Raw genomic sequence first — 27565 nt, 5'->3', positions numbered from 1 at the left:
TGCTGGGTCCAGTGGTGTTCAATATATTAACAATCTGGATAAGTGGGTGAACAGTGAGGTAGCAAAATTTTCAGCTGACACGGTTTTTTAGGTTAGTCAAGTCCAGAAAGAACTAAAGAACTTCAGAAGGGCCCAACCTTGAATGGGCAACACACTGGCAAATAAAGTTCAGTGTTGATGAACACAAAATAATGCACATTAGTATGAAAAACTTAAACTACTCATACGCCTTTCACAGCTCTAAATTAACTATCAACTCAGGAAAGGGACCCGAGTGTCATTGTAGACAGCTCAGTGAAGACCTCTACTCAACCTGCGGTCAAAAAATGTGATCTAAGGATACATGAGGAATGGGATGGAGAATAACATGGAAAAAATAATGCCTTTATATAAATAAATGGTGTGCCTCACCTATACTCTGTAGTACTGGTCACCCCATCTCAAAATGGATGTTGCAGGATTAGAGGGTGCTCAGTGAAGGGTGACAAATTATTAGGGGCAAGGAAAAAAATCAGAGATTGGGATTGTTTACTTTAGAAAGGAGATGAATAAGAGGAGACATGATGAAGGCATATAAAATAATGAATGGTCTGAAGAAAGTAGATTTTGAGCTTCTATTCTCTGTCTTACAATCCAAAAGCAAGGGGACGTTTAGTGAAATCAAAACATGGCAAAAAGATACTTTTTCAAACAACACATAATTAAACTGTGGAACTTCTTATCACAGGATGTCATTGAGGTCCGAGTCTTAGTCTAGTTATCCATGTAAATATCCAATCCTTTTGTGACATATACTATCTAGCATTGTTAGTTAATGCTAACAAATTTTGGAGGAAGCCTTCTGCTTCAGGGCTTAAGACACTCTAACTGTTGGGGATTAGGAGGGAACCTAATGTGGGGAGGCCAATCATCCTGCATCTGCTAAATGCAGATTCCCTTTCTGCAGCTTGCAGAGCTAAGGTCTGTGACTTTAAACAGTCTAGTAGCCAAACAAGCGTGTTATATAGTCTAATAAAACTGAGAAATGTAGGCCAGTAGCAGTGTTGTTTGAAACACATCCTAAATATTTTAACATTTAGCTTAACTCGATTTCAGATCACAAAAATGGACAACACTTTATTATACCTCAAATGGCAGACAGGTAAGACTGCTGATTGAATAGCATGTATTTGAATGAATATCAAATAATTAGTTCTTTAATTGTTTGTATTTTCTTTTGAAATATTTCAACTCTTGTCACTACACTGTGTTTATTCCTTTTTTGACACATTTGGTCCATCATATGAGCTTTTCTGCTTTAGTACTTTAGAATTTGAGGAAAACGAGAAAAGTAAAAGGATGTGAAATTTATCATTTAGTTAGGTATGTGAAAGAAAATGCACAAGTAATGTTGGAAAGCAAACTTGATTGATATCAGTAATTACTCCTGAACTTGTATCCTGATACAGCACTGTAAGACTTATATTTGCAGGAAAATGGTGTATTTTCTAGTAAACTTCTTTGTAGTGTTGGCTGTGCTAGTGGTAAGAAGTTAGGAATGTAAAGGTCATGTTTGTTTAAAAGAAATATAAAGTGTTAACATATCATAACAAAGTCCATATATTTTTCTTTTATTGCTGTGCAATTGGAAATAAGACGGCTGTAAGTAAATGACAGACTTCAGTTACTTTGCAAACACATTAATGAATGAACAAAGTTTAAAAAAACTTCAATTAAAACCAGTTAATCTTCAGTTAGATATACAGGTGATGAGTATAGTTTTGTACAATACTTTATGGTGCAGTAGGGTCTTTTTCCATCAATAGTAATACTTAGCTTTTTTGTGGGACTCCTCATCCATAACTCTCAAAGCACTTTACAGAGCACGGTGAGTTTCTGCAGCCCAGCATCTCACATTCTGGACACGTGGGCTGCTTTCCTCTCTCTGCAGCTCCCTGAGGTGGAGTTTTGGAGCTGAGTGGTTACACCCCCTCAGTTCTTGTTACCTTCCTTTCTCTGTCTCCATGGCAGTATGTGTACGGTTTTTACAGCTCCTGCCTTCACATCTGCCTAAGGGCGACTTTTTTGACAAAATCTGGCACAGTGGTGAGCAATGATTTCCCCTCCTCACTCTCCCCACCCCACCCCCGAGCCAGTTTTTTAGCCAGGTGTTGGAATGCCTCCAGAGCCTCAGATGCAGTACTTGCCTGCTTCCTCCTCTGAACCTTTGAGGTATGGCACAACAGCCTGAAAAATACCAAATGAAATCCAAAAGGTGCTCCATCTGTGATACTGCCCTCCCAGGCTCGACAGACATTGAGTTGTGCCCAGTCTTCCTTCCCACACATTAGGTCACGGGGCTATGAGTCGGAGAGGCATGTGGGATCCCCATCTCACTGGAACAGCTGCAACTACAACCTTGGAAAAATTAACCAGGAGTCTCTGCAGAACAGGGAGAGGCTCCGTGGATGAGGAGGACCCTAGTCAGCCAACTCAGGGATTAAGTTCCAAGGGACCTCTGGAAAACAGAGGGCAGGCTTGTGGGGGTCACAGATCTCTTCTTGCTCTCCCCCCCCCCCGACCCCGAGTCCTAAAAGGGTCCTGAGCACCGTAGGAATAGGGCTCATAAGGGCTCAGTTGGCCCTCCTTCCCAATTTAGCTTGTCCTCAGGTCTTTACGAAGATGTGGGTGGTAGTCACAGCCAGGTTCAGGTCACAGGAGAGCCACCTGTACCCCTTCCTGGATGCCATCTTAATTAGAGCTCCTTCCCCAGCGCACACAGCTACATCCCTGACCTTGAATGTCTTGCAAGTGCATGGCTTTATCAACATCAAAAAAACAACCCTCTTTGATTGCATCCAACCAAATAACTCACTTGGGTGTGGACATAGAAGCCTCAGTAGCAAGGATATCTCTATCTCTAGAGGTTCCAGAAAATTCAAGACCTCCTCCCATTGTTTTGGAGCTGCAGTAGGCCCTGATTGCACTGAGTCTTCAACTGCTAGGCCTCCTGCATAGGGATCACTCCATGGGCGCAATCACAGATCCAGTGACTTCAAGGCTTCACTTTAAGGTACGGGACCACCCCCCAGAACTTATGAAAAATAAAGAGAGAGTTCCAGCACATGGTGGTCAGCCCAGAGCAGTGTCTGCAAAGGGCATGCCCATATGTTTTCCAGATCCCCTGATCCTCATAACCAATACCAGCCTGGAGGGCTGGGGAGCACATCTGGGGTCTCAAATAGCTTATGGCATTGGAACCTGGAGGAAAGAACCCACACCATAAACCTTCTAGAACCAAAAATGCTCAAGCTGACCCTACAAAGGATCCAGTTCAGCCTAGAGGGGGAGCACGTCCAATAGGATCACGGTCACGTACAAGAACAATCAAGGGGGATCAAGCCCAGCACTACATGCTGAAGCAAAGCAAATCACGCAGTGGGTGGAGCAATCTCTCCTCTCCCTCAAGGCAGCTCACATAAAGAGAGACCTGAACCAGAAGGCGGACTGGCTCAGCAGGCGCAAGATGAACAAGTGGGGCCTGAATTAGGATGTCTTACAGTTAATCGTATGATCATTTGGCCTGCCATCAACCAACTTATTTGTGAACCATGTGAATGTGAAGAGACTAGAGCACCGTACCAGGGAAGTGGACCCCATATCCATGGGAACAAATGCCCTGTTACACTGATGGCTAAACGGTCTGCTCTATGCATTTCCACGCTTCCCATTATTAAGGAAGATGGTCAAGAAAATAAAATGAGAACGGGCAACAATAATATTGATTAAATACACATGGAATGAGGAGATCCTGGTTTTGGGACTTGTTAGGGCTGAAATTAGGACTGCTGCTACAGCTCCCCATGGAACAGGACATCCTCCCATAAGATCCTTCTGCTTTATTTGGACCTGAACTAGCTGTATCAAACAGCCTGGCTATTGAAAGGGAAGCACTAGTATCATTGAGTCTGTCCTCCAAAGTCATCAGAACACTTCTTTCAAGAGTATTAACCTTGAAACCATACTCCTCTGTCTGGACCAAGTTTTGCATTTGGTGCCAGGAACATGAAGCAAACCCAAGAAGTCCAGGAATTATGGCTATTTTGGTTTTCTCCAAGAAGTTTTTGCCAAAGGTCTCCAGCCCAACACAATTACTTTCTCAGGTGTCTGCCCTTAGTAGTGTGATGTTTTCAGGATCCACAGGTTCTCTGGCAAAGAATCCCCAGATAGCCAGATTCCTTAGGGAAGTGCAGTTAGCCAATCTGGCAATTAGAACTCTTTTTCCCAAGTGGGACTTGCCACTTGGACTGAGAGTCCTCACAAACCCTTCAAACCACTGATGTCAGTGTCAGCATTAAACTTGTTTTGGATGGCCATCATGTCCACCAGGCAAGCATTGGAGCTGGCAGTGCTCTGTATGCAGGAACTTTGCTGCATGTTTCAGGAGGACAAGGTGCTGCTCAGAATTCGAGAATCATTGGTCCCGAAGGTGAACTCTTCTTTCCACGGTTCCCAAGAGATGGTTCTACCTTTATTCTGTCCAAGGCCACAGCATCCCACCACGGAGAGGTGGCACACCTTAGAAGTCAGAAGGGCTCTGAAAATTTGCCTTAAACAGAGTCCACAAGGAGATCAGGTGCCATGTTTGTATCCTTCTATGCAAGGACTCAGAGCTTTCATACCTCTATTGGTAGGGGATTAGACTGCATTGTGGAAGCAAAAAAAGCATCGGAAATTCCAGTTCCAGAATGTTAGAGCATGCTCCATGTGATTCCTGGTGACCTCATGGGCAGAAAGAGTTAGTTCCTTCACAGCAGAAAATTGTAATGCTGGTCAAATGCTCCCATCTTCATTGAGCACTACTAGCTGGACTTCCTGTCCTCTGCAGAGGCCTCCTTTGGCAGGAAGGTGCAGCAGGCGGTGAACCAGAAATTATTTTGCCCTTTGAGCAAATATTATAGATGGGGATGGATACCGTTTTCCTTTTTCTGACCTTTTCTGTAACATTCTTCCCAGACATCTGAAATTGTGGGAGACGCTGGACTGCAGAGCGGGAAATTTCTTACCAATAATTTTCTTTCCGTTAGCAGCATTTCCCACAATTGTATCCATCCTGGATGCCTCATGAGCTGAAGATCAGATATTAAGTGGAATCATTACCATACAACAATCTTCTTTGGTCTAATGTACATAGTTCATTATCTCTGTAATATTTATTTTTTGTTGATGTTATGCAAGTTTTACAGCTTGGAAATAACTCATCTGGAAGCAAGCTGAGGGGGGCATGGCTGTGTGGCTCCAAAACTCTGATTCGCTTCCATGAGCTACAGAGAAAGGAGAGCAGCCCAGACATAAAGAATTGTGGGAGATACTGCTAGCAGAAAGGAAACTATTTGTAAGAAATTTCCCTATCATAAGCCCCATTTTACGTAGGGTGAAACTGAGGTGCAAAGAGGTGAAGTGATTTGTTCAAGATCACATATCAGGTCATACGGCTTGCAGTAGAACTTGAGTCTCTCATTGCTGTATAGTGCCCTCTCCATTGGGCATTTCTTCCTCTTTATCCTCATCTAAGATAATTGCTTGCAGGAACTTACCCAGAGCCTTCTATCAAACTACCTTATTTGAGTCTTTCCTTCACAAAGTTCCTTGAAGATCTACTGAAAGGATTTTGTGTTTGTGTTGAGGGGATTACACCCAGTAATATACAGTGGGCTCACAATTTGACTTTCTGGGTCTGGGGTTTCCACATTAAGTTCTGTTTTTGTTCTAACCACAAAGTTTGCAATTCGTGTGTCAATCTTGAGACAGGAAGCTAATAGCAGAGGATTGCTTCATAGTTAGTCAATACAATACATCTTGTGGGTGACTTTGAGATGAGGCCTTCGTGCTTTAACACATTTATCCACCTGGTGGTACGCACCTTTACCACTAATCAAGTAAAATAATACTTGTGGGTTTATTACAGCTGTTCATTAGTTGACGGAACATTGTTTTTAGGGCATGGTCAGAAGAGTATTTATTTTTCAACTTCCCTCTAGGAGCATTTCAGTGTCCTATAACACATTCTGCCTCTTTAGATGTGCAGGAGTGCCATTTGGAATTTTAATAGCCACTTCATTCTGTGTGTCCTGGAACAACTATGTACAAGAAACCCAAGGACAACCATACCTACCTTCATAATAATAACCCCAAAAAATCTGTTCCCTACAGCCAGGCACTCAGATATCACAGTCCGGGATATACACCTTAACACACTCAAAACCATCTTCACTAAACAAGGATGATCTACCAGAGAAGTAAATCACATCATGCAACGGGCTGCCCAAACATCCCAAGAGAACCCGTTTCAATACAGAAATAAAACAAAACCCACTCCAACCACACACCCCTAGTTGTCACCTTCAACCCCACACTGGAACCCCTACAGGGTATCATCAAAGAAGTACAACCCACACTTGATGGGGACCCTATCTTGAAAGAAATGTTTCTTGAACCCCTTCTTCTGACCTTCAAGCAACCCCTCAACCTCTCCAACCTCATCATTGGATGCAGGCTCCCCACAGACCCAGACACACCAACTCAGAGCAGCACCAGGCCTTGCCAGAACAATAGATGCAAAACCTGCATCCAATAGCTTCATTGCTACAATGATCAGCGTCCTCCTACAACACACCTTTCAAGATCCATGGATCCTACACATGCCTATCTCAACATGTGATGTACCTCATCCAGTGCACTAAATGCGCCAATCACAGCTATGTGGTGAAACCAGACAATCACTATGCTCTCAAATGAACTCTCACAGAAAAAGATAGGGTGTTTTTATCACCTGTGGGTGAAAAATTGTCACAAAGCAAACCCTCTGTATCTGACCTGTCAATCTGCATTGTCAAAGGAAACCTGCACAATGCTCTCAAAAGAGGAGCCTGGGACCTTAAATTCATAACTTTGCTAGACACTGAATCATGTTTTAAAAGAAACACTGGATTTATGGCTGCTTATAACAATCTGTAACCCACTAGACCCCTCCCCCCCCCTTTTTTTGTCCTATGACTACAGGTGTGGTAACAGACCACTTCACCTTGAGTGATCACTTAGAACAGTGTTTCTCAACAACCAGTCCCTGAGATCTCCCTGACACAATTTAGGAAGGAGCAAGCTGGTGCCTGGTATCAAAAAGGTTGAGAAACACTGCCTGAGAATATGTGCAAAGTACTTATGCTAAACTATCTGTTCCATCTTGTATTTAGTTGTGATGCTCGGAGTGCCTTTCCCAGACCCGAAGAAGGGCTTTGCGTAGCTCAAAAGCTTGTCTCTCTCACTAACAGAAGTTGGTCCTATAAAAGATATCACACCCACCTTGTCTCTTTAGTATCCTGGGACCAACATAGGTACAACATTGCATACATGTACCTGAAATGTAAGTTAAACTCTTAGGGCTTTTCTACATTCTGATCTAAATCCATGTGTGGATGCACTCTCCAGAATAAGAGCATCTGCACATGGAGAAAATCAGGAATGGTTAATCGGCCTTAAATTTACACTCTGCCTTATTCTGGATTAATTTTCATGTGTAAACAAGCCCTTAGAGTTTGAAAAAATGTGTAGTCTTTGTAACAATCCAAGAAGTGTCAAATGAAAGTGAACTGACTTTTTATGGAGAAACTAAGCAATAAAGAATTGCTGTTCATACTGACCTCTTCATTGTTGTAGATATAGTGATCACTTCTTGTTTTCATAGCAGTCTAGATTTGTCTGAATTGGCAAAAGCAGCTAAGAAGAAGCTTCAGTCTGTAAGTAAAGCATCTACTTAACCTATGCTATGCCACATGTAGTCTTAGTAACATGGCAAACTTCTGTATTTCATCTCCCAAGTTGTTACTGACTATAATGCAGTGTGGTTTTCAGTAGTCCTGCCTATACAAATATCACTTCCATATTAACTAATACATTCAAAGGAGAACATGGAAGGAGGCCGAAAAAGGCATGAGGGGGAAATAAAAACCTCAATATTTGCTGGTGGATGGGAGATGAAGTTTATTTGTGGTTAGGAAGAACTGCAAGAAAGATCTCTGTGATTCTGCCTCTCATTAATAATGTTATCTCAAACTAATGACCTTTAATTTTATATTATCTCATGCCTTCATGTGTTCCATACATACACTGCATGCTCAAATGTTGTTTTATTTGCCTTTAACTTTTTGAGAAGTAAGAATAGCTGTACTAGTGTTTGCCTGATACAGTTGCCTTTAATACTGGTTCATCTAGTATCTTTTTTTAAAATACTTCCCAAAGCAATTTCCTGCTTAAGACGGGTTGAGAATCTATTGGGCCTGCTCTATAATACCATCAGTGTTCCCTCCAAAGAGAGAATTTTCAACTATTTCATTCTGACTTTGCTTCAGGGGATGAAAGTAAGTTGGGGAAGGATGACTTTTGTATCATCCTCTTATGCAGCAATGTGGTGTGTTCTGCAAAGATTGTAGTGATGGCAGTAAAACTTTTGACTAAACTGGGCAATAAGTCTGGAGAATAAAATGCAGTACAAGAAAAAAATTTCAGCCAAACACAGACCCTCCAAAATTGAACCCTATCTCCACTTTTAAACCCACTCCGTTAGCAGGCATTACAACCCTACAAGTAAATGTAGATGTACTCTTGATGACTCATTGTAGCTGTTGTTAACTCCACCCTGGACATAAGGTTGGGAGTAACACTTTGGCTAGAGAAGGTCTTGGGCCAAACAGTCCTGGGAGGAGGCCTAGGAGCAGCCATGCCTTGGAAAGTAGGGTGATTTGGGCTGGGATTTCTTAGTTTCTTTGTAAATGAAGTCAGATCCCAGGAAAGGTGTTAAGTTTACACTGCTTCTTTGTCTTGTATTGGGGGAAGGAAGTAGGGCTGCATTCACTCATGCATTTTTACAGTTTTTAATTAGCAATTTATATTACTGGCCACTGTGAAGTCCCACGGTCCCTCTATCTGAATTAAAAATACTAGAATAACCCTGACACCTGGGTTTACACAATCTCAGATCCCTTATCGGGTCTCTCCTTCCTAACATAAGCATCTCTCTTGAACTGTTCACATTAGGCATAAATTCTGGAACAAGTAATCACTACTTAAGCCTGCTCTGCTCACTTAATCATAGAAATACCTCCCTCTCTCCTCCCCCAATATATTTATTATTGGAAGGGCTGAACTCTCATAAGATCAGGAAAAAAAGTCAGTTTTCCTTTATCTGTACTGACTGGTTGTAGAACAGGGCTGATCTGTCTAGAGCAGGAGTTCTCAAACTTCATTGCACCGCGACCCCCTTCTGACAACAAAAATTACTATATGACCCCAGGAGGGGTGACTGAAGCCTGAGCCCTGCCAGGGATAGAAAGGGCAGCAAAGCCAAAGGGTTTCAGCCCCAGTGGGGGCACCTGTAACCTGAGCTCCGCCACCCAGGGCTGAAGCCCTCGGGCTTCGGCTTCAGCGCCAGGCGGTGGGGGTCCAGCCCCGGGCCCCAGCAAGTCTAATGCCAGCCCTGGCAACCCCATTAAAATGGAGTTGTGACCCACTTTGGGGTCCCAATCTATAATATGAGAAGCGCTGGTCTAGATCAAGCACCCAGCAGGCTCTGAAGCTACTTTAGAGATTGAACAGCTTCACTCTGGCAGTCAGTCAGCTTGCTTCCTGGACTGCAAAAGTACAGGCATGCACATGTGCTTTCTGCAGCATAAGAGATTTTGGGGGGTTGATTTATTGTTACCTAATCCTTAATCACTTCACTGTTGTTTTTAGCTAAGTAACCACTTATTTGAAGAACTTGCCATGGACGTATATGATGAAGTTGACAGGCGGGAAACGGATGCAGGTGAATAAGGCTTTCTGGAATCTATATGTAGTTAAAACTTGAAATACTGTTACACCCAAGGTGCTAGTGCAAGGAAATGCTATGGGTGAAGTAACTTCTGTGTTTAGGAGTTGATTGGTACTTAGTTTCTACTACATGTAATGAGTGTTCAGTTTTATATTGGGGTATAAAACATGTTTTCCTCATTATTTTACTGAGTGGAGAATTCTCAGAAAAAGCAGTTCCTTTGACTCTAATTACCCTTAGTGTTGAACCTGTGATCTCCTGACCTAGTTCAATGAGTAGATGTTTCATGGGGTGAAGCTACTCTGACACTGGCTCTGTTTTCTCTATAAACAGTTTGGCTTGCTACTCAGAATCACAGTACACTGGTGACTGAGACAACGCTTGTCCCTTTTCTTCCTGTAAATCCTGAGTATTCTTCAACACGGAATCAGGTAAGTTATCTTGTTTGTAAGTGTTAAAAAAGCATGTTATTAACGTAGTTCAGGTGATTACATTAATAAACTGGGGGGAAAGGGACACTCCACTTAAGAGTTTACAATAGTTTCACATTACATCTGCCCTGAGTTTTTTGTTTTAGTTACATTTCCCTAAGTTTTTTTTTTTTTAATGTATTCCTCTCACTTATTTGAATCTTTCACAAAGCAGGGGAAACTGACTAATCAATTTACCATACAGGGAAAATGATGAAACTGAATGAAACAAAGTAGGGAAAAATAGAGGCACTGTTTCCCTAATCTTTCTGTTACAGTAATCTTGTGTGTTACTTGTAGCGTGCATGTGTGAAGTAAAATAAATACATACAGAAGTGTGATTAAGCAGATGGGGACCCTTCAGGGTTTTTTTTTTTTTTTTTTTGCAACCAGTGTATGTTAAGATAAGGTACTATATTAATGTTTAATACAAAAAGTTAACTATTGTAAACACACTAATATTGCTTCTAGGTAGTCACCTTTGTATGCAGTTTTTATTAAAACAAATGTTTGTGTGACTTTTTTAAAACCCTGAGAATGGGCTTATAATATAAATACAAAGAGCTTTAATTATGGTGCACAAATGCTGTTACTACGTATGTGTTTTGCCAAGAAATTGCTATGTCCATAAATGGTACCGTATGTGACTTTTTGCATCTTGTTCTATGTTTTAGGGAAGACAGAAACTAGCTCGGTTTAATGCCCATGAATTTGCTACACTAGTTATAGACATTCTAAGTGATGCCAAGCGAAGACAACAAGGGAATCCTGTCACTGGCTCTAAAGGTGAATATGTTTTTGGCTAATTGTCTAATCTTCTATACTTGAATTAGTATACCTGTAATTTCAGTGATACCACAGCATTATCCAGAAGTACCTCATATGACTTGGTCATTTTTTGAAATGAGTAAACAGATTAAAGTCATTGCTATAAAACGATGGGTGTATGATTTGATGGATGTAAAGAGGCCAGTAGTGTTTGCTGATGACAGCACATTTGAGCTCAAGAGTAATGCTTAATTATAGAAGACTTGAATATTAAGGGTGATATTTCTAACAAAATGGACTTGAGACATGTACACAACCCAGAAGTGTCCTTTCTGATGGAATAGAACAGCATTCTGTGGAATTCTCTAGGTGGCTTCCTTCGTCTTTGGAGACCAGAAGTTCTATAACTATATCCCCAACATTCATTTGACTGGTAATCAGGAAAATGCCAGTGTTACAGGGTTATGGCTGCTTGTCTAAATCTGGGACTCTGCTGTACTTGAACATGCCTTAGAACTTGCTAAGTGTTAGGTTGCCTGCAAATGCTCACTTTCTGTGCTGTTTGAGCATATCTGAAGTTTGCTGATCTCAAGGAGTACAACCATTTAAAACCGCAATCAAAAAGTAACACACAACTGTTGTTCCAACACTGGAGATATGAAGTAAACGTTTAAACACAAAAATATTCTCTCTAAAGAGATGCCAAAAGATCGTATTTTATTATACAATTTCCCTGAATTACCCAACTGATTGTATATGTATATGGCGATGAATACGTGTTGGCAATCTCATTCTATTTTGTACCTTATTTTCTTCACTGTGTGAAGTGTTTAAGTTAGCTCGTAAACCTTAATTCTCCTTAGTTAGTTGAAGTTGCCTCAATACTTCAAGGAGGTGAAAGGAATAAAATTGAAGACTGCAGAATCAATCTTTCACTGCTACTGTAGATTTGGCTTTTCTAGGCAATGATAATCCAGTCACACTAGATGGCGCTAACTTAATATTTTTCTTTTTCTGTTTAGAAACAAGATTTTTTTTGTCCTAACATTTCTCCTCATGTTTTCTTTTAGTCTGCTTGAAGTTCTCTTCTGATATTATTAAACAACATAAACCAATTCTGCATACAAATCCTAAATTTAACTCATTTTTGTTTATAGAAAATGTGGAACTGATATTGAAAGCTATTAACAGCCAGCATAGTAGTGAGAGTCAGGATAACGACCAGCCCGATTATGACAGTGTTGCATCAGATGAAGATACAGATCTGGAAGCAAATGCAGCAAAAGCAAATAGACAGAAGGTAGGTTTAGTAATGATGTAGGCTATTAAACCCATTCTTGCAAATACTTACGTACGTGCTTACGTTGAAATCAATTGGGGAAAACTCATGTGAGTGAAGTTAAACACATGTATAAGTGTTCATGGGATTAGGGACTCAGTGATTATTTCAACTCAGTTTCACAGTCGCTTCCCACATTCTATAAAATCTCTATGCAGGATCAGAAATATGACTTAAAACATTTGTAAGTGAAGCATTAATAAAACAGTTCTAAAAATGAGTCCCTTCCAGAATTTATTTTATCTGGAGACAAACTAGGAACCCAGTAGCACTACAGCAGTTAGTATATTAGGTCACTTGGCTTCTTTCATCAGAATATCTCAAAATATTTTACATTAAATTGCACCTACATATCAATGAGATAGCAAGTACAGATGGATAAACTAATGCAGAGACATTAAATAATTCCTGAAAATAATGCAATAAGACAGAGAACGGGGAATAGAACGTAAGAATCTTGGCTTCCTCACCTGCTTTAACCCGTAAACTAATGTAAACTAATGTGATTAATAATATCAAATACTAGTCCATGCATACTTATCAAAATCTGTATTAAACACCATCCTTTTCTTGTTTGAAATCCCAAGGCTAATATTACTTCATGTAAATGAGCTAAGAATTAATTGAGACCAGGTTTCTTCTGAGATGGTCCATAGCTTTAGTTGTATAAAGTGTGCTGTTTGGTGGTGGTGGTGGTGCTTGTTCCTTTCCTCGGTGACTCATGTGAAGTCAGTTTTGGAAATCTGTTAAAATCAGTGCAGTTTTGCTTGTTTACAGTAGATCGGGGTGGGCAAACTCTTTGGCCTGAGGGCCACATCGGGGTACAAAACTGTATGGAGGGCCGGTAGGGAAGGCTGTGACCACCAAACAGCCTGGCCTCTGCCCCCTATTCCCCCACCCCACCCCGGATCCCACCCCCTATCCAACGTCCCCTGTCCCCTGACTGCCCCAACCTATCCACACTCCCACCCCCGACAGGCTCCCCGGGACACTCATACCCTATCCAAACACCACCCCTCCCCTCCCCCCCCCACCCCTTCCCCGGCCCCAGAACCTCCGCCCCATCCAACTGTCCCCTGACTGCCCCCCGGGACTCCCCACCCCAACCGCTCCCTGCCCCCTGACTGCCCCCCAGGACCCCCTACGCAACCGTGGTATCGCTGCGCGCCGCCGCCACCCCCCTTACCATGCTGCTCGGAGCGGAAGGAGCTTGCAGCCCTGCTGCCCAGCAGTGGCGTGGCTGCGGGGGAGGGGCCAGGGGCTAGCCTCCTGGGCCAGGAGCTCAGGGGCTGGGTAGGATGGTCCTGCGGGCCATTGTTTGCCCACCTCTGCAGTATATTGTCTGTCTTAGAGGTGTGGTAAGTATTTTATCTAATGTTTTATTTAAAGAGCCTGGATTCAGACTTGTCCGATGGACCAGTGACAGCACAAGAATATATGCAAGTTAAGAATGCTTTGGTGGCTTCTGAGGTAAAGATACAGCAGTTATTGAAGGTGAACATCAACCTGAGTGATGAACTGAGAACCATGCAGAAAAAGGTAACAAGTATAGTAACATAAGCAAAATTAAAATCCTGTAGCTAATTGGGTTAATTTTTATATAAATATAAAATAAGGGACCATGTGTGAAGACCAGTCAAAATATTTTGACAAATTAGAACTATTTTGGAATTGATGTAACAAAAATGAATGTATCCATGCAGAGCAAACTCTTTAATGTTTCACCTTTCATGGAAGGTGTTATTGGGAACCTAATTGATTGTTTTCCTTATTTCCAAAGCATTGTTTAAAAAAACCTCATTCCATTGTCTTGTTTCAAAATGAGCAATTGTTTGAGGCTTTGGAAACAGCTGATAGCAGATGGGCATAAAGTGCACCTTCTGCTTTCTGTTAGGTCCGTTATTTAATCCAATAATAAGGTCTAATGCTTATACACATTTTAAAAGTCTCTGTTGCAGGCAAGACCAGTTTAGCATATGTTAAAAGTATACATATGACAAGTTAAAGCCAGGCTACCAGACCTTCAAATCCTATTGTAGACAAGGTCACTGTGTCCCAACAGGCCAGTAACAAATATAGTACATCACATGCTTGCGTATTAGTTGTCTTCATAGAACTAGCTATAATGTTGGTATACATGTATGCTAAGATATCTGCTAGGTTTTAAGAAAACATAGGCCGCTTTATGGGATGATCACCACCAAACAGTATGACTGGAAGCCAAGGTGCAAAAGTTCATTGCAGGTAAAGAAAATAGAATTGCTGAAACTGAAAATGGAAAAGACCCACTAGATCTCTTGGTGCATAAACTTCCTTTGTCTGCAGGAGATCAGGTATTGATACTAGAAAGTCACTAAGATTCTAGAATTTAACTAGTCAACATTTAACTAGTCAACCAACATTCAAATAGGTGAGGTAAGATCTAGTGCCCAAAGCATACAGGATTAGTTGTATACTTTTTCAATGGGTCAACGTACATGTGGATTCCTTATCAAAACCTATAACTAATTGCTTATTCTCAGTATTACCTTTTTCTGTTTTTGTTTTTTTTGGTGATCTGCACTGCCTGTTCCTTATTCTGGCTGTCTGCCATGCTGTCCTGTCTACTTTGTCGGGAAGGGATTCCATTAATTGACATAAAACCAGTCCCCCTTTGAAGTTGTGCAGCTGTGGAATGGCACATAATTGTAACTGCAGTATTCTATAATTAGAGAAAACCAGCCCAGAGCTGCTGTCAAGCTACAGTACTGGAGATGTCAGCTTTCCTAAGGTAGCTCAAGAGTTATGTCAACGAGGACTAGGAAGATTGTACTACCTGTTTTCTCTAGTGTCCTGGCACGATGCCACTCTACAGTGCTGCTGCTTTCAAGAGCCTGGAATGTTTGTCGGCCTCTGAGCTATTAGGATTTAATGCCAGTCTAATTCATGATTTGAGAATATCTTCTTCTTTATCCCTAACCTGATAAACTGAGCAGTTGGGACATGGTTTCAAGTGTTACTGTCCAAGTTGCTCTCTCTCTCAAAGCAGATAACAGCAGATGCAAAACACATCTGTGCACACAAAGAGGGCAGTTGTATGTACAGTTACCTGTTTTTGCCTTTTAAGATCTCTGTTGGAACCCAAAATTTATAGAGGAACCTAAGACATCTTATGGGACTTCTTTGCTACTTTTGCAGGTGTCTTGATTAAGCAGTTGTCTGCATCATTTGAATTAATTTTTGGTTTAGAGATAAATTTATGCTTTAAGGAACCTAATCTTAGAAAAAGCTTTTGCTGTCCGAGTGGGGTAGCCATTGTACACTAGGATTTTAGTACGCTGATACAGCATAGTGGGAGGAGACAGGGCCAGATTTTCCTGCGCAGCAGATGCAGGGCATAGGGTACATCAGAGAGCCAGTCATAGCTCCCTCATGTTGAGGATAAGTTTGCACTGGCCCCAGATCCAGTGATGTTTAGAACAGCTATGGGGCTGCTCTGATTTGTCATTGGCTTAGTGACTTACACCAACAACGGCTAGGCATAACAAAGCTCATAAGAACGGCCATACTGGGTCAGACCAAAGGTCCATCTAGCCAAGTGTCCTGTCTTCCAACAGTGGCCAGTGCCAGGTGCCCCAGAGGGAATGAACAGAACAGGTAATCAAATGTGATCCATCCCCTGTCACCCATTCCCAGTGTCTGGCCAACAGAGGCTAGGAACACTATCCCTGACATGATTCTTCCACCTTTCCCTCTGCTCTGAGGGGAAGGGGGATAGATGGCATAGTACCTAGCTACAGTAGCTGTAGGCCAATAAGAAGTTGCTGTCTGCCAAGGGAGTTTTCTGCTGGCCAGTTGTGGTCAGAATCTAAATACTTTGCAGCACCTGAGAAGAGCAAAGGAGCCAGATCTCATTTGAGCATATGGCCCTTGGTCTCTTAATTGGCATAGGTTTATTTGATTTTTTAGGCATAGGTTAAATTTCAATATTGAAGATTAAAAATTGTCTGTCTCATATAGTTGTCTAGTAGCATGATATGTATCTGATTTCTCACACTTCAGTTATTTGAAAAAATAGCACTTCAATAGAGGCTCTGCCTCCTCTTTAATTATGTCACTTATGGATGGGTTCCCCCTAAATCGAGTAAAAGGGTGATCTTACAAAAAAAGATGACTTTCTGACACATGGGCACTTGTTTGTGAACTTAAACCTTGACCGTGATGAAGAATTTCGACAGTGGTGGTGAATTGATCTGATATGACAATAGATGAACAACAGCAGACAGCTGAAATTAGACCACACCCGGTTTATAAAATAGGTGGTGGAAAATAAAGGGAAAAGGTCCATGCTGCACAATCTCCTGCATGATTGTATTAAAATGTCAAACTTTTAAGGAGTAACATTGCTCTTTACTGATCCTTAAATCTTAACACACAATACACGGTATGACAGACTGCACCGAGCAGGGAAAGGTAATATTCAAAATGGCTTTAGGATGCTAGTCGGAATCTTCGCTTACGGGTTCTGGACGGCGTCAGGCCGACTACAATTTTACATCACAGACTGATTTTCTTAAAGGTTCACTTGACGCAAAACAAAATACAATATTCAGTATTTACTTGCGATTCCTAATGAACGGCCATCAGCTGTCTGAAACCGTATGCTCCATATATTGTTTGAGAAGAGGTACATAATATTTAAATATTTGCAGTTTTCTTCATGATGTGTTAATATAGCAAACTTATTCTGAGAAATTTTCTTCTACAACAGAATTTAAATTGTTGCACGTTTTCCCCACCCACAGATTTTAATAATCCCATTGGCATCTTAGAAAGCAGTAGCTGATATCCTGTTTGCGTAATCTTAACTTCACTGTCTTCTTGCTTTGCAAAGCAAGCTCTGGTTTTCTTTGTGCTGTATCTGTGCTATAATTTTAGCAGTTGCATATTCAGAGGCTTTATTTAAGTCATTTTTAAGTTACTGTAGTAACTGTTTGCTGAACTGGAGTGCTTTGCTTGAAAAGAATTTATTTTTCTGTTGTTCAAACAGCCTTCGTGGTAATGAAAAATTTATGTAAAAGTACATCTAACCTGGAAATGGATCTTACGCTTTTAACTGCAACAGCCAAATGTAAGATCCAATTTGACTTGCATCCCAACTAAAATAATAGTAAGTTGAAACTGACACTTATAAATCTACCACACCTGCAGTAAAATATTTTTTGTCTGAGCAAATGAAGTAGATTTTAAGAGAAAATTCCATTTAATAATAATAAATCCAGCAACAGCTGGTTGGATTTTTTTTTTTTAAGGTGACAAGCTGTATTTGTGTACTCAGTTTGCTTGCTGTAGAAAAACAAAGTCCCACTGCTAAACATTTCTTTCAGCTTCAAACACTACAGAGTGAAAATACGAACCTCAGAAGACAGGCCACAACCAATATATATCAGGTCCAAACTGGTTCTGAATACGCAGACCCCAACAATCATTCTTCTTTAAAGCGGCGACCATCTACACGAGGTAGCAGACCTATGTCTATGTATGAGACTGGATCGGGTCAGAAACCCTACCTCCCAATGGGAGAAGTCACATATCCAGAAGAGAGCATAACAAGACTGCAGCCTTTCCCTCCACATGTAAGTAAAACTGCTAATGCTTCTGCTCTTCTTTGTATGTTCAGCTTTTTCTATTGCAACTCTTCTTGTTTACTTGATTATTTACCAAAATCTCTAGACTGCCTGCTTCCTGGTAAAGTAAAACAGTAAGAATTATCACTGTTTGCTGTATTAACATGTCTGCAGGAGCTCAATGGTTTGAAGAATAAAAGGTGTAACAATTCTCAAATATGTAAATTGAAGCTTTTGGCTTCTGCTCAGCTATTTCCTTAGCCACAATATATTTGCCAGTATATCCATGCATGAGTTTTTCAAAAGTAGGAGAGAAAAACCCAGTATTCAACAAGATAGGTGTAGTTTGTGGATCTCTGATCTTGGGGCATACAGGTATGTGCTTATACATGGAACTTGCAAGCCTTTTAAAAACAGTAGGATTGAACTTTGCTGAAGATTGCTCATGAGTAGAAATGCTACATCGAAGCACTGAAGAGAGTTTACTTTCATGGATCTCTCTGCAATACTACCTTTCATTATAGTCTCTTATTTTGTTTGGTTTTTTAACTCTCTAGTGTTCACAGCCTAGTTTTTCAGGTGGCCAAGTCCATCCTGATTAGTATTTTCCTAAATTATTAAAGTTCCAATAGTGTGGTCAGCATGGATGCTGATTCTTCCCTAAGGAGTTTGCATTCTAGACTGACAACAAAAAATACACCAACATTTGAGTTCATTCTTCATCGTATCTTTTTTTAAATTGCCAGAGGCAGGGGGAAATGTGTGGCAGTATTTTTTTTTTTTTTGCTGACATGAATCAGGATTTTAAGGGTTATCAATATGTTGTCTCTGGGACAGCACTATCTTGTATTCTCCTCTCAATTGCATACATTAAATGCATTTGAAAGAGACTGCTTAATTGTTTGAAAGTTGAAATTTCTTTCCTGGCTTGAAAAAAGTGCCATGTGCATATAAAACAAAATGCTTGGTGCAAGCAGCAGTCATGAATGTCTAAACTATTTTACAAGAGTGCCATTTTGGCAGATGATGCTGAACCATCCGACATTAATGCTAAGAGCTTGAATGTTTTTCGGTCTGATTAACAAGTATGGGACTTCTCAAACTGCTGGAAATAATAAAGTGCTTATTAGAAATTCAGACTAGATGATAAAAGCTATATCACCGTAGATTATGTTGACTTGCTGTGAAAGATTTCAGTATAAAGGCAGTTCCTGCAGCAAGAAATGACAGAACTCTTCTGTACATAGCAATTTATTCAAAGTGTAAGAAAGCTTCATAGGTTCCTGAAACTTCTCATTTGTTAATGTCTTGTTGGTTTAGAACTAACAGTTCTGAAGCATTACTTTCTTCCTTGTGAAACTTGGTTACAGAAACATACTTTTTTCCTTTAATAAAACCTTTCTACTCAAACGTAAGTGGCATATATTAGTTAAATGAACGCCTTTGCAGAAACAGAATTTTGGTGAATGTATTTGTTCACTTTGGAATTCAACATCTTTTAATACGGATACCAGAATTAGCTTAAAGAAGTCAAATGCGTTTTGCCAGAGTTCCAAGTCCAGTCTAGCTCAGTCAGTTTTCTCAGTCATTCTGACCATGTCTTCTCTTTGACTATCCAATTTTTAAAATGTACATATGTTTAAAAGTTATTTTCAGAGTATTTGTGGGTTCTTTATTTTGTTTTCCCGAGTGTTTTTCTCTCCCCTCTCCCCCCCCCCTTTTTTTTTTTTTTTTTAGATCGGGAGGAGTGCGTTTGTGACCTCCTCTTCATCTCTGCCTTCCTTCCCCTCCACGCTTTCCTGGTCAAGGGATGAAAGCACACGAAGGGTTAAGTACCTTCTGAATTGGTCTGTTACCTGGAGGAGGTGGCCATCTCCCTCGAAGCCTTGTGCCTCTGTCCTTTCCCCTCTATCTGCTAACTGGCCTTCATCCCTGCATGAAGCAGCACTTCATCACTTTCACTTTCTTTTGGCACTTACTATGGACACGCCTTGCTTCACTCTTGTCTAACTTCACACCAGCTAAAATACCTGTAGGATTTAACACCATGCTCCAGATCACTTATCCCACAATATGCTGTTGAAAATGAGCTGGTTGCTGAAGAAAAGTAATTTAGCAAGCACTTACTGGCTCATGAAATATCAGTATGTACTTTTTCTGCTGACTAAAATGCATTGCATGGGACACAGGTATGCTCAAAGGGTTAGTAAAAGCTATGGAGCCCATTACCTTTAGGGGTCACCACTTTGCATCCAGTCCAGGGTGGTACTGATGGGCAGAGATGTTACTTTTTGACAGCTGTTCGGTAGACTGTTTGAAATGAGTGAGCTCTTTGTCCAGTTATATCAGACAAGCATCCATATCACCCACCACTTCATTTAACATTGCGTAGCCCTTTTACTGGTGGTACTGAAAGAAGTGAAGGCTCGAATGGGCCTGGAGACTGAACTCATTCCTAGCAATGCTCCTTTTAGTTCAGGGTTCAAAGAACCTTCATGGCACCATGTAGAGGAAGCTTACATTGCTGCTGCCTGAGAATCAGCAAACGTTGGTTGCTAGGTCCTTACAAAAGCATGACACTGACTTCAAAAAAAAAAAAAAAAAAAAGCCATTGCATTATGGGATTTTTAAGTGCTCTATAAAAGTCTATGGTATCCCAAAGATACTTCTATTTGCATGGTTTCTGACTCATAGATGAATAGTTTTAGTTCCGAACTACAGAACTGCAGGGTTCACTGAGGCATTATGGTCTAGATAATAGTCCTGCCCAGGAGTGCAGGAGACTGGAGTAGATGACCTCTCGAGGTCCCTTCCAGCCCTGTGATTCTGTGATTATATACCTTTTTATGAAAACATTGAAATGTGAAACAGATAAGTATGCGGTTCTCAAACTGTGGGTTGGAATCCCAAATTGGGTCGCAACCCCATTTTAATGGGGTCACCAGGGCTGGCTTAGACTTGCTGGGGCCCAGGGCCAAAACCCAAGCCCGAGGGTTTCAGCCCTGGGCAGCGGGGTTAAGGTTACCGATCCCAGTCTGAGGTTGAAGCCCTTGGGCTTCGGCTTTGGCCCCCCGGCCTGGGGCAGTGAGGCTTTGGCTTTACCTCCCCACCTGGGATGGTGGGGCTTGGGTGGGTTCCAGTCCCCCTCTCCTGGGGTCCTGCAGTAATTTTTGTTGTCAGAAGGAGATTGCGGTGCAGTGAAGTTTGAGAACCCCTGCTATATTCTCATCCTTGTTATATACTTTTCCACTGCAGTCTTAAATCCAACCCAATGTGAGGACAGTTAATAGAAGCACAGAATGAAGTGTCCGCACTACAAAATTGCAAGGTTAGGGATGGCTGGCTAATTGAACAATCTGATACAGTAGACTGGTCATGCCTGATTTCTTTTTTATACACTTTACATTTTGTGTGGGATCTTAGAAATATTTCTATGTATCCAAAAAATTGCAGAATAATGCCATCTGAACCAGCCCCAACTACAAGGTAACCATTGTAAAAGAACTGTGCTTTTAACAAATAGATTCTTGCTATACATGTTTATTCAGCATATTTCAGAATAAGTTATTTTAAAACAGATATCTTTTACACACTCTTTGAGCAAGAAACGTTTGCATAAGTGTATGATAGCTGAATCACCCTTGGGTCATCATAGTGAGTGATTTGCATTTCTCATCTGCAGCTTGGATCCGCAGTTATTAAGTGTCTTTAATAGATGTAACTATCATCGCTATATACTCCTTAATACATTTGTATTCTTCCTATACTTTTATGTTGTTTTATACAAATATATTTATGGGTAGTTTTGACAGAACCCATTTTGTAGTATTGTGTGTTATTGATTTAAGCTCTACTTTTCATTATTAAAGCAGGACTTTCACAGGAGCAAACTAAAGGAGAAAAGCATTCATAGATGACTTTTTAAACCAAGCCTATTTTTGCAGATATCTTGCTTTACAAAAGACCTTCTCTCCCTTTTTAGCTCAACTGTTCCATGTGTCTGATGCCGCAGTGAAATCACAACCCTGTAGCTGACGCTGTATCAGTCTGGTTCTTTGGCAGCTATGTAGTGTCTCAAGTCAAGCTTTTATTTAACAGTTGAATTGGGAGGAATATAGCTTTGTATATCAACGTTTTGAGGGTTCATTTGCGTTTCAGATGCTTATTTTTTAGCCAGATATTTGTTTTCTTCAGCATGAAAGTCCCTGTTTAAAACCTCAGAAGATAAGTTAATTCTGACTACAAGTGATATGGCGACTTCTGCCCAATCTGAAAAATACTTGATTTACATGGAATAGTAGCAGATGACAAATCGTTAAGTGACTGTTTTCTTTCACAGTGAAGTGTGAATTGCCAATTTGGGTACAGTTGATTTATCACTGGAACTAAAAACTTTCTCAGATTTGTTGTGGGGGGAGTTAATCCTACTTTACACATATCTAATTCCAGTAGTAAGGGTAAGTCCTGGTTTTTTAACTGGCTGTTTTTGTTTGTGACCAGAGTATTCAGCTTTGCCATTTAGCAAACAGTTTCTATCTGTGTACCATCTGATAGATAAATAAATGCCATACAAATGCTATTATGTACAGCTTTATATTGTCAGAATATGCCTAGTATTGTTTTCAGATTCTGTCTTCTCTTGTTCCCTTACTAGATGTAATCAAAAGAACACCACAATTTAGGTTTCTTTCTATGCAAGGTAGCTGTAAATTGGATAGTTTGAGTTGTTCAGAGCAGGGACTGTCCTTCAGTGATTGGAAAGCACCTGGCACATGGAGGTACCTCTCTAAATAAGAATAATAGAAAGGGTTGTCCATCAGGCTTAGCCTAATTTATGCCTGTTATAATGGACAGTGCATGTTAAGTATGCTGATTTGAGCCTTCCTTTAATATCCATTTCTGGAGATTTCCTTGATCTTCACTCTGTTTTTCTAATAAAGATCAGTGGGAGGTTAATGTGACTGCGAATGAGGAAATCCCATAGCATTGTTGGGATTGGATTTTACTTCAGGGCCAGGATCTGCACTGTGCAGTAAAAGACCAAACTTCAGAGTGACATTAATGTAGCATGTTTATAAGTGGGAAGGGTATAATTGTCTGTCTGTCTTCTAGAAAAATGTGTACTAATGTAGAATGCCCTGGTCTGGGCACCACTGAGGGGAGTTGTAGTTGCTAAGTTGCTGCATCTTTGCTGTTCTTTGGTGTCAGGCCCAGAAGACAAGAATAAGTAGTAATCCAGGGCTACTGTTTGAAGAAGGAGGGAGAGAGCTCCAGAGTATACTTTCCTTTCTTGCTTTTGTGTTATGTTTTTCAGTCCCATGGAATTATTCCCAAGTTGCAAACTTCCCATGGATATGAATTCCTGGGATTGGTGTGGTAGTGAGGTATTCAGAACAAAAATCATTGGGATGTATATTCCCTGGGTATAAATTATACCAGGAGCTCACAGAAGTGGTAGAATAACTTGTTACCTGAAAGATTACACGGAACTTAATGAAAGAAACTTCCTGAGTTTAGAGGACCATATGGTGGCATCTCAAGGGATACAAATCCCAAGTCATAAGAATACAAGTAAACTCAGTTATTATGGTCCCTCTGCTCAGGAAAAAGTGTGCTAAGTGCCTCATATTGAGGAAGGTTAGAGGCAACTCAATAATAGGTGATGTCCCCCTCTTGCCCATAAAGTGGTCATATGTTGCATTGGAAGACGTAAGACTTGTGGTTGTCTGGGAGTTGAGCTAATTCCATTTTCCAACTCGAGGCTTCTGCAAAAGCACATTTGCTCAGTCATTTGAAACTGGGTGGTTGTCAGACTCCAGAAGTGATCCCAAGATCGTTGTGTGGTGTCCCTTTTGAATATCCTGGGAACAGAGGCAAAATTTTCTTGGGGGCAGGAAGATCATCAGTGGCAAGTGGCTGAATGTTGGGTTATGATGTTAAAGAAGCAGAACCCCTGCTCTGTAAAGCTGAACAGCTTGTAATGGTTGGGGAAGAACATTCCCTGATATGTTAAGGTACAAAATGTATTTTAAAAATAAAATACTTAATGTACTTCATGAAGAAACTACTTACTAAAGAAGGAATAACTAGCCAGGCAAGTAACTTTAATTCTTTTAGGTGAAATGGAGGAATAACCTACAGTATTTAACTCCTTTCAGCATTGCTGCTGCATAAAGTGACGTAAGCATACATGGCAGCTGTCAGTGAGAGAAATTAATAAAATCTCAGCCCATAAGATCTTAACCTAAAATGTGTGAGTGAGTATAACGTAGCACAGAACAGACACTAATGGCCATGACAGGTTGAGCTTGTAAAGTAATGTAGGACCTAAATGAAGTCTTGTGCAAAGAGAAGTAATTAGTTTATACAGGGAATAGTTCCCTGGCAAAGTTCTTGACTCTTTCTTTTTTTAAGGTTCTATCCTTAAACATTTCTTTATTCTTTGTAGGCATCGAAATTAGAGAAACAGAATAGCATGCCTGAAAGTGACTATGATAACCCCACCCCCAGTTTGGAGCTGGATGAGACGGGGTATGTCTTATTACATGAATGAGCTAATGTTTGTGTCTGTATACTGTCTGAAGGCATAAAGCTCTAGTTAAGTGCTAATAGAAACTGCTGTGTAGTACAGTGACCACTTCAACATTCTTCCTTTTTTCCCCAGGCCAGGTAGGAAAGGAAGGCAGAGAAGTGTCATTTGGCAGGGGGAAGGGGCTATCCCCGAGAACTCGGATACAGATGCAACCCCAAGTTCCACTTTGCCCAGTACAGAAGATGTTATTCGAAAAACTGAACAGATCACTAAAAATATCCAGGAGCTGCTGCGAGCGGCACAAGAGAATAAGCATGACAGGTAAGAAGGGGAGTCTAAGTGCTCTGGAATTTCCAAGATTAAAAAACAGTAAAATGCTTCCAAGCATAGGAACTTTAATTTCATGTAAATGAATCATGTATGGTCATGTGTTCCCTTGGCTGCAGGGAGCAGCAGATGTTGTTGGGGCTGTGGGCAAAAGGACATGGAACAGCTTCTCTCTATGGAACGCTTCCTCGGGACTTGGCAGATATCCATGGGAGTAGCTGCTGTTTGGAGCAGTGTCTACTCCCAGTCTGCCCGCATCCCACTCAGTAAGAAGCAGTACAAGCCAGGGGAAGTGCTGGGAGATGGCTCCATTGCAAATCCTGTTGCCAAGAAAGCAGAGGTCAAGGGACCCCTGCAGAGGCCGAGGGACAAGTGGGATTTACCCATGGATCCTCAAACTACACAGGAGTTATAGATCAGGGCACCTAGAAGGGAACGTTCAGCAGTAACTGAGTGTAATCTCTGTGAAACAACTGCAGTCAGGAAGGATTTGGCCCTTAAACTGCAGATAGTTTTGTTTGTGTACATAATTGCTATGTTCTCTGTAATAGTTAGGGCCCTACCAAATTCACGACTAGGAAAAACACATCATGGACCATGAAATCAGACCTCTTCCATGAAATCTACCTATTGGACGGGGTGAGGAGCAGGGCTGTGGGTGCCCCAGATGAGGGCTCCTACCATGTACTGTGCTCTAGCTGTTAGATTGCCAGGCTGGGGAGGGATGGGACTTCCTCTTCCCCTGCATGGCCACTTCTTGGGGTAGATCAGCCCCACTTCCAGGTACTTCCCTGGGCTGCAGGAAGCTCTGTGGCTGCGCTGCCTTCAGGGCTTCCTGCAGCCAGAGGAGATTCCCGGAGGTGGGTCTGATCTCCCCTGTGTTGCTGAAAGCACCCCTATCGGGAGCTCCTAACTGCTAGTCCTGGCCGGGCTGGGGAGGGACAGGATTTCCTCTTCCCCTGTGTGGCTGCTTGGGTGTGGCAGGAGGTTTAACCCACCTCCGGGTACCTCCTCTAGCTGGAGAAAGTTCCATGGCTGTGCTGCCTTCAGAATCCAACTCTGAAGGCAGTACAGAAGTGAGGGTGGCAATCCCACGCCCTCCCGCCCCCCCCCCCCCCCCCCCGACAAACACAACTGCTTTGTGACACCTACCTCCACAACCCTCTTTTGGGTCGGGACCCCCCCCCCCCCAGGCTACAACACCCTGAAATTTCAGATGTAAACATCTGAAAATGTGAAATTGACTAATTTTAAAACCGTGAAATTGACCAAAATGGACCGTGAATTTGGTGGGGCCCTAGCAATAGCCTTGTATCGTCTGTTTTTTACAGCAATAGATCAGAACAGCTTTTGCTAACGGCTTAACTGTTAGAGTAGAGCCAAGAACTAGATACGCTTCTCTCAAGTTTGCCAGCGCTAAAAATCAAAGCGGCTTATTTATCTGAACAACAAGTTAGTACTCGGCCTGAGCTTCCCCCCATGCAGTCTGACCTGACCATTAACTCTGCCAGATCTCCATGAGTTGTTGGTAATGATTCTTTGTAGTGCACAAAGAGCAGGTGGTTCTCCTAGGTAGTTTTTTATAGGCATATAATGGCAGGTATATCATAGCACATGTTAGTGCATTCCATGTTAGCCCTGAGTAGTCCTAGGCTCCAAATAAATTTCTCTTTTCCTGTGGCAATTCTCATATTAGAACGTCAGTCACAGCCTCAGCGCTGAAGGACTACACAACACGTTACCTGTGAAACCAGCTAACTACCTTTGTTAAATCTTGCAGCTCATATAATTTAATTTCTGAGTTCTTTACCTCCACGACTGAGAAAAATAGGCAACGGTTGCATTCTGGGGGGCCACTTCTGCTTCTTCCATACTTTATTTACTTGGTTTGCACTTTGCTTTGGCTAGGAGGGAGATGCACGTGTTTCCTTTGTGATCCTGGGTGAAGAAGTCAGAGTGCATTTTCTGACTCAGCTCACTTGAGTCAAAATTCAGACTTAATCCCTTCCATAAACCACTCTTCTTTTTTGCTCCCAGGATTTTTACAAAGGGGAGATGCAGTAAAAAAAAAATAAAATTTTAAATAAGAATATTGGTTATTTGTATATTTTACCAGTAACAATAGTCGAAACACACCAAAATCATCTAGAATAAAGAACCCAGGACATGGTTTTCCCCTGCTAAATTAGGTAAAGCTACTTAGTAAAGAATACTTTTAATCCTTCCTCACGTTTTCTGGTGCCTCAAGTTAAGGGAGCGTTTTTTTTACACAAGGGACATGTATCTCTCGCTCTGTAAATAAAACAACTTAAATTCATAAATGCAAATAAGAAAAATAAACAGAGCAATCTTTGAAAGAAATAATGATTAGCCTTGCAAAAAGACATCTTCTGTCCCTTCTTTGTTATAGAAGAAAGATATTGAGGGAAAGGCTTTAAGAGATCAGAGTAAGGAACAAGTTGTTTGGTTATTAAAGCAGTGTTTCTTCTATGCCACAAATGGAGTATGTTGGTTATCATTCTTAGGTGAACATGACCCTCCAAAGCTCTTAGCCATGAACAAAAATGCAATATTGTATTGCATTGCATGGCTTTGCCTCAGATGTGCTACTGCTCAATGCATCACATAGCAGGGGGAAAGCGATATGGGAAAATAATGGAACAAATCTATTCAACT

The 27565-nt window shown here is 41.2% G+C and overlaps 1 protein-coding gene across 6 annotated transcripts in view; it reads left to right on the top strand.

Moving 5' to 3' along the window:
* The window catches only part of GIT2 (GIT ArfGAP 2), a 50452-nt gene that overhangs the window by 12657 nt on the left and 10230 nt on the right, over positions 1-27565 (top strand). For 3 of the 6 annotated variants that reach the window (XM_075120120.1, XM_048820961.2, XM_048820964.2), the window contains exons 8-18: positions 1096-1141; positions 7724-7775; positions 9769-9841; positions 10181-10278; positions 10992-11103; positions 12243-12385; positions 13814-13963; positions 17791-18039; positions 19768-19857; positions 24479-24561; positions 24695-24883. In XM_075120120.1, the coding sequence (XP_074976221.1) occupies positions 1096-1141; positions 7724-7775; positions 9769-9841; positions 10181-10278; positions 10992-11103; positions 12243-12385; positions 13814-13963; positions 17791-18039; positions 19768-19857; positions 24479-24561; positions 24695-24883 (1285 nt within the window). The remainder of the gene's footprint in view (positions 1-1095; positions 1142-7723; positions 7776-9768; positions 9842-10180; positions 10279-10991; positions 11104-12242; positions 12386-13813; positions 13964-17790; positions 18040-19767; positions 19858-24478; positions 24562-24694; positions 24884-27565) is intronic. The other 3 variants (XM_048820962.2, XM_048820963.2, XM_048820965.2) reach the window with 3 other exon arrangements.

The sequence above is a fragment of the Caretta caretta genome, chromosome 15 (genome assembly GCF_965140235.1).
Source record: "Caretta caretta isolate rCarCar2 chromosome 15, rCarCar1.hap1, whole genome shotgun sequence".
In the NCBI taxonomy this organism is placed as follows: Eukaryota; Metazoa; Chordata; order Testudines; family Cheloniidae; genus Caretta; species Caretta caretta.
This window is presented reverse-complemented; position numbering and strand designations above follow the sequence as displayed.